Source organism: Hemiscyllium ocellatum, chromosome 15 (genome assembly GCF_020745735.1).
Source record: "Hemiscyllium ocellatum isolate sHemOce1 chromosome 15, sHemOce1.pat.X.cur, whole genome shotgun sequence".
In the NCBI taxonomy this organism is placed as follows: domain Eukaryota; kingdom Metazoa; phylum Chordata; class Chondrichthyes; order Orectolobiformes; family Hemiscylliidae; genus Hemiscyllium; species Hemiscyllium ocellatum.
Window position 1 is genome coordinate 18,488,622 of NC_083415.1, and position 8,192 is coordinate 18,496,813.

General features: G+C 40.1%; 1 protein-coding gene across 1 annotated transcript in view; it reads right to left on the reverse strand.

Annotated features, from left to right (window-relative positions):
* The window catches only part of LOC132822903 (protein-glutamine gamma-glutamyltransferase 2-like), a 40,263-nt gene extending 33,464 nt beyond the window's left edge, over positions 1-6,799 (reverse strand). Inside the window, exons 1-2 of the mRNA XM_060836301.1 lie at positions 6,666-6,799; positions 800-994 (exon numbers count right to left, since the gene is read on the reverse strand). Coding sequence (XP_060692284.1) covers positions 800-994; positions 6,666-6,675 — 205 coding nt within the window. The 5' untranslated portion in view covers positions 6,676-6,799. The remainder of the gene's footprint in view (positions 1-799; positions 995-6,665) is intronic.
* Positions 6,800-8,192: the final 1,393 nt, after the last annotated feature.

An 8,192-nucleotide genomic window follows, 5' to 3' on the forward strand; every position in this document is an offset into this window, starting at 1 on the left:
CACTTAGATCCCACTTCACTGCAACATTCTGTGGACTCGTTCCATTTAAATAATATTCTGCTTTTTTATTCCTGCCAAAGTAGGGAATCTCACACCTTCTCATATTATATCGCATCTGTCAAATCTTTAACCATTCACCTAGCCTACCTGTATCTTTTTACAAATGCTTTGTATCCTCTTCCCAACTTTTTCATGACCTGTCTTCTTACAGTCAGCAAATGCAATACTGTTTGCACTTTCATACAGTAGATTAGAGATAGTTGAAGCCCCACTACCGATCCCAGCAGCTGTCCACAGTTTGCGAATCTTCTAATCATGTTCATCTATCACCCTAACATTGTTTGTTCTTATCATGTGTAGAACTTTATTTGTGTGGCATCTGATGATCAAGTAGAACCTGAAATGGTTAGTAGCAGGTTTTTGAATGAGTTTAAGCTGCCCAGGTTTAGAAGAACATTGGAGTGATTGAGACTGCAAATAATGAAATCATAAATAAGGGTTTCAGCAGCAGTGATCTGAAGTGTGGACAGAGGCTAAAGGAGGAAGGCTTTGTGATGATGCAGGAGTTCACTGTGCTACCCAAGGTCAAGTAAGATGCCAACGTTACTATCAATTTGAAATGTGTATTGTCCAGGAATAGGCATTAGCTCAGTGGCAAAGACACAGTTTGTTGTAGAATGTATGATAAAAGCAGTTTTGACTGGGCAACAATAAGGAGAACTCAAACATTATCCTTTTCATATATATATTATGATTAAGCATTCATTAGCAGTGTTTTTTTTAATGCCTGGCTACTTACCCATGTCAAAGACCAGTTGCAACTTGTTGTTTTCTGGATTGAATCCATCCGTGAACTTCACCTTAATGTTGAAGCATTGGCCCCTTCTGACAATCAGTCGCCTTTTGCTAATCTGGTCAGTCCTGTGCTCCTTGTTATTCTTCTCAAATTGAAAGTCAACTTCGCACTTGTCACTATTAGGTTCACTATCCTCAGCTGAAATAATAAAGGAGATTTAGAGTTTTTGTATTATTAGTGTCAAAGACAGCAGTTGCACATGTTTGCTGAGTTCCCCTTTATGGTGACCTCATTATTTACAGAATATCCACTTGAGACTGGGGAGGAAAAATAAAGTTCAATAAAAAAGCATCTTAAATTATTAATTTTATGTTAAGTGCATTTCTGTTTAATTCAATATAATTGACACAATGAGTTTTTGGCTGATTGCAAAAAATTTCATGGTAGCATCTGTGGTCCATCAGGGAGAATTTGGGAGAATTCTAAGCTGTGTTGTAAGTTCATGAATGGTTTTCTCCATTAACAGAATGATAATATCAAGCCAAGAAGATATTTTGATGACCACACATAGGATTAATATGGTAAGTATTTCAGTGCCAGTGAGTATGCAGGCCTTACATCCAATGACTGGCAGATGGTATCAAACAATAGGTCCCATTGACCATTTGCGGCTGTCAAAATGTAACTTGCCTGTGTTTGCAATTTTCAGTAAAGTATGTCAACCATTAGATGTGATTTGGTAGTTGGAAATCGTTAACTAAATAATCCAGATGGTGCTAAGAGCTAGACTAGAAACTGATCGAAGATTATTAGCTGGGCTCACAATGTGATTCATTTGCATGTGTTAAAAGCTTCATGTATATATTCTTAAATCCTGTTTTATGAAACCAAAATGGAATGTATACATACTTTGCACCCTTTTCAAAAGAGATCATGGGGACAGCCAAACTTTGTCACACCCAATGCCAATGCCCTGTACAATCTGAATTTAGCTGCCTGATCTGAGGATTAAGATTGACAGTTAACTGTTTTCATTATATTTCCACTCAGTGATGGCCCACCAAATCAGTATCTTCTTCTCATGCTGTATAATATGGTGTTTCTTTTTGTTTCAAAGCTGTTTCTTGCATTCCAGTTCTGTTGAGTGCAAGATGTAAAGCTCAGCTTAGAATTCTAAATGCATTTCTGGCTGCCTCATCATAAGACGGATATTGGGGCACTGGACAGGGTGCAGGGAAGATTTGTAAGAATGATAACACAAATGCATGGATATGTACATCAGGATGGGTCAGCATCCCTTGAAAAAACAAGGTTGAATTGTGATCCAATGGAGGTCTTTAAGATAATGGCCTGAATTTTACACTGTCTTAGGATGTAGCGTCTTAGTGTGGTAGGGTTGGGGAAAGTGTAAGGAGTTGTAAAATTGGGCAGTGGTACCATACACTAGAAGGAAAACCAATAAAAGTTGCGAATGACAAATTCTGGTCCAAATCATCTTATCTACCTCAAAATGGAGATATAACAAGAAGATTGTACTACATTTTCTTTACTAGCTTTTCTTTTTGCCCATCCTCACAGTGGTTTTGACAGAAGAAGCACCAGGTGGCCTGCTTATCCATGGGCCAATTAAGGTCCTTAGGTGCATACTTAATGGCCATTTAATGACCATCTTCCTGCTTCCTCTGCAATTGTTTGTATCATGGGGCAAGTGAGTGTTAAATAATCAGAAACCATATGGTGGGGTAAGGATGGGTAAGGATGCCTCCTTTTCAATCCCCTCAGCCCAATGAAGGCGTCCTACAAGTTATTATCCCTTTCTCTTTCTTCCCCCTTTCAGTTACCACATGCACATACAGGACTAACTATCCTGTCCCAGTAAGATTCTGGACCCAGCGTGTTACTGGATCAATGGCTCTTCTCATTGAAGGGACTGCCCATATTCCCAGCTATGCCTATTATCCTGGGAGCACTGTGGGATCAAAAGAGATGCTGACTAGTTGGTTGCCAATATTAAATGACTGTGGTGTGATTAAGCCAAGCAGGTCTAGGCTTCTTTAATTAAAAAACTTTCTTCCAGCAGTGACTCCACCTCAGCATAAATTCAGCCTTGTGAAATGTTTCAACGGAGTGGAAACAGAATGGCACAGTGTTAGTGACCTTCCTTTGGCTCGGAGGACTGGGTCCCATGTCCTCCTAAGGTGAGTTGTAAAATTGAGTGGGTTTGTGGTTCAATGGAAGTGCATCTGATTCCACGTCAGAAGGTTGTGTGTTAAATCACAGCAGTCTCATCAGGCTCTTGTGTAGGGTCCTTACATCTGCCCAGCTTCAAATCCCACTTAGCCTAGTGGTGTGTCCTAAAACGTTGGTTAAAAATAATTTATAGAATGGTATAGAGATAACATTTCCCATGGTGGGAAAGAATAACCATGGGTGAAAGTGAGGACTGCAGATGCTGGAGATTAGAGTCAAGATTAGAGTGGTGCTGGAAAAGCACAGCAGAACAGGCAGCATCCAAGGAGCAGGAAAATCAATATTTCGGCAGGAGCCCTTCATCAGGAATGAGGCAGAGAGAAGGAATAGATGGTTTAAGTAGAAGAGAGTTAGGTTGGTAAAAAAAAGAGTGGAGAATCAATAGCCTGAATACTGGCATGGAGTTTTGAGCTGCGTGGCTTGTCTCTGTTCTGTTTATCCTCTGTGACTCTTTGTAATTCTCAAGTTTACTACAACTATTCAGGTTAAATTAACTTCTACAGTGCCTTCTACATTTGAGACATTCTATTTTACATTTTCCATCCAGTTTTCACTTCTTCCTTCCTGAAGATGAAAACAAGAGTGCAATTTGATCTGAAAGGGTGTTTTCTTCTTAAAGTTTACCCATGAATTTTCTTGATAAACTGTGATCGTGCATCACAGTTAAGAATTTTTCCACAGATCTTCTACACCCTCAGGACATCTGAGCAAATCTAGACATTCTTATGCAGGTCACTGGATGGCACTACATATTGAGAACTTTTGATTTATTTCCTGTTTCGCCGCTCAATAGCACCAAAGTCAGTTGCAGTCTCTTCACCACTTCCCTGATAAGGTCAACAGATTCAGCCTGAGATCAATCCTGCAAGTTTCAGTGCAAAACATTTTATGGTAGACGTAACGCAACCTGATTTAATCAACACTTGGTATAAAACATAAATAATAACAGTACTATTGCAATTGAATACATTATTTGTCCATTCTTAATCACACTGTAAACAATTTGAGTATTTCAACTTGCTTCATTGGTTGTGAAGTGTTTTGGAACATGCTGATATTGTGGAAGGCACAATAAAAAGACAAGATGTTTGTCAGAAGTAATGACTTTGGAGCAATAACTCGTATTGGAATGGGTTATTGGTAGAACTTTTTTCTCTTGGTGAGTAACTTGGATAAGGTAACATGCTAAATGTATTTATGCTTTGAATATCACCCTTTGCTGCACTATAGAAGTTAATAAAACTCCATAAAATGGATATGTTTACGACAAATAGGAGTTGTTGACACAGTGACTGATGGAGAGTAAGATGGTATAGAGATTTCTTTACATTGATGTGTGTCTTTGAAGTGTGACATCAGCTATGAAGCAAAGTGTACAGTTGGGAATTCCCTTCTTATCCAAGTACTCAGGGTTGGAGCAAGTGAATTGGTGAACCACTCCTTCAGCAGTGTTTTATATAAAACTATGGTGACATATTCATGTGCTTATTGATATAAATCAGAAGTTTCCAAATATATTCAGTTGAAATTTGATATTCCTTAAAATGCAGATCAATTCAGTTTCTTCCAAAATAGTAGATGAAGCATTTAGATTACTCACTATATCTTTAATAACAGATTAGGCTTATAATGTACAATCCATACCAAACATTGTCTGATACACACTACCTGAGAGGTTTCCCCCTGAGGCTGTGTCCTTTCCCGATTCAACATTTGCAATGGACACCCTAGACTTTATGGCCTCCTGGATGTTCTTGCACTGTACTAACCGACCACACTTAGTTACAAACAACGATATGCTATGGAATACCTGCAAGAATTTGTTGAAGTATAAATGATTTTTAACTGAGCTCATGGTTCTCCAACCACAGGTAAAGTTTACCCCAATGTGTATTTCTGGGGAGCTGCTCATACAGCAGAATCTTATGTCATAGAGCTGCTCAGAATAAACCTTGTCAATAAAGCTACATCTCTTTCCAGATCTTCTTTGCAAAGGGACATTTCAGAAAGAGGTGGACAATGGTTTCTTCCCCATTACAGAGGTCTGAGGGAAGAATGCAGTAATGCTGAACCCTGAGGTGCTTGTTAGAGTGTGCCCTACCCACTACCATCTTGCTTGAAAGGTCTTATGATGAGATATTCTGTCAGACGATTTTGACAGGCTTCTTCGTGAACCACCCAATCACTAGCTCTTTCTTCCCTCAGTGTCTCAAAGATGTCACATGCACACTATGGATGTGATCAAGACTTCTATCTGGTTAATGGTTTCACAAGCATTAGGGGATGCAACACCTTCCTTTGGATCAGAGTGTTCTGTGGTAAACTGGCAACAATTGGAACAGATACAAATCCTCCAGCCTTCCCCCATAACCCTTAACTGTGGCCTTGATGATCTTGTAGCCCAAGGGGAGTGGTGGGGGTAATTTTTAACAGGAGTCACAATGGCACTGTTGAGTAAAAGCTCTTTCTCAACACGACATTTGCCCCCAAGGGGATTCCAGAGGATTTTCCAACGATGGCTTCAGAATGTTTTGGTTGATATGTGATCCATTGAGCCTTCCTAAAAGGGAGGCAGGTGTCTTGTCAGTTTTCCAGTTGGCACAACAGATTGCAGATAACAGGAAAAAGATGCCAGTTCATGATTTTTGCACACCAAGAGTCTACTCAACTGCACAGGACGGTTGCCAACATGCTGAGGACTTCATTGGCAACATTAATCTTCCCTTTATTTAGACATTTCTATAAAATATTTCACATGTGCTTCAATGCAAAAGCAGTAGTCCAAAGGCTGACTGAACAAGACCGAGGTCAAGTAATATAAAAGCCTCCCCAACAGAACAGTGTCCTAGACTACCTGATTCACACTTCCTAGGTGAGTACAATTCTATTGTATAGAGGGTTTAAACAGTACTGTCCAAGGCTGGGTCTGCTGAAAACCATCAAGAAGTGACACACTTTCACATTCTCTGCCAAAAGTAAATAGACTTAGATTAGACTTACCGTGTGGAAACAGGCCCTTCGGCCCAACAAGCCCACACCGACCCGCAACCCACCCATACCCCTAACCTAACACTACGGGCAATTTTAGCTTGGCCAATTCACCTGACCCACACATCTTTGTGACTGTGGGAGGAAACCGGAGCACCCGGAGGAAACCCACGCAGACACGGGGAGAACGTACAAACTCCACACAGTCAGTCGCCTGAGTCGGGAATTGAACCCGGGTCTACAGGCGCTGTGAGGCAGCAGTGCTAACCACTGTGCCACCGTGCCGCCCACTTAGTTTTGCATTCTGCTGTAGTTACCTGCTACGCATTTAAAATTTCACATCAGGTATTTCAGTAGATAAGAATGTGCATTTAAAAGAAAAGCATCAGAATACAGTATCCACATTCAATCTCTCGACTTCTGACTGCAGTCTAAAAGATACCAAAGAAAGAGGGAAAGAAATTCCTATATCAAACAGAGAGAATATAATCAAAGCACTACTCTTCAACTAAGCCACAAAATACTTCATCTACAGGCATTAAAGCAAAACCATTTATAAAGAATAAGCAAAAAAGAGACCAAAGCAAAGTCAGTGGAAGAGATTGTTCAAGATTTAGAACTTTGAACTTACAATTCGACATGTTGTTTATGATGTTGCTTTCAACTAAATGATTTTTCAAAAAAACCCACTTCCTCAGTGAGCTATATGATCAGAAGACAGCGTCTGCTTACCGATCCAGAGCATATGTTTACGGCAACAGTCTGTGTCTATTTGTAGCCTCAGTAACAAATTGCCACACCTCTGTGGGATGTGTCATGACTAAAAAGGGCATGGCACTGTTCAAAAATTCAAAATCATAATTTGCTTGATTACCATACAATGATGTAAATTTCTTCAAGGGCAATCCATTGCACAACATTTCAATGAGAAATAAGGGAATTAGAATTAGAATATCACTATAGATCCACTACTCCTTTCCTCTTTAACAAGAAATGTACAGTGTTTCTTTCCTAGATGGACTGCTTTTTTATAAAGTAGGCATGTCATTCATGACATGATTTTTTTGCCTTTAAATTTCTTGACAAATTAAATAACCAGTCCTAACTATTGCATCATTATTCTAGCCTAAATGGGATTGGCTACATGGGCTTCTGACTGGTATTTCCAGATCTTAGCATTTAGTTTGTCTGCCTTCCTGAAGACTAGAAAGGGAAGAAAAAGATGTGTTTTCATCAACTCAAGACATCTCAAAGCATCTTACAGCAAATACAATTATTTTGAAGTGCAATCAGAGTTACCTTGTAGAAAACAAGAAGGCACGTGCTTTCATATAATGTATGTTTATTTGCGTAAATTACTTCGTATATACAGATTGGACCTAATTATGAGCGTATCCCATTTTAGATGTATTGAAACTAATTATTGGCTTAAACATCTTAGATCATATTCAAATAAGTGAGTTTCACCACCTTTCACTTGCCCAGGACCCCTCGCAGTGGTTGGAGCTTGAAGCTCAATATTCATTTTCACAGCACTCATCAAACTGGTGAAGTCCAACAAATTGTGAAAAGCCCCTTAATGATATACTGCATTTGATGTTGCATTTTGAATTACCTCTTCTGAGTACTTTACCCACACATTCCTCTGTACTTGTAGTCAAAAGCAAGTCTAAGTTTTGCTGCAAAACAGCCTGTTCTCACACCCAGGCCACCTTAGATTAGATTAGATTACTTACAGTGTGGAAATAGGCCCTTCGGCCCAACAAGTCCACACTGACCTGCCGAAGCGCAACCACCCATATCCCTAACCTAACTCTACGGGCAATTTAGCATGGCCAATTCACCTGGCCTGCACATCTTTGGACTGTGGGAGGACACCGGAGCACCTGAAGGAAACCCACACAGACACAGGGAGAACGTGCAAACTCCACACAGTCAGTCGCCTGAGGCGGGAATTGAACCCAGGTCTCTGGCGCTGTGAGACAGCAGTGCTAACCACTGTGCCATCGTGCCGCCCTTCTTGCTAAACAGCCAGTTCTCACATACTTTTCCACTCTCCAGCAATTGCTTTCTGCTCTGTCCAATGAACTCTTATTGATCTGGGTTGGAGGTGTCATTTTTGGTATCATGCACTACACACTGCCTTACAAGGAGACAT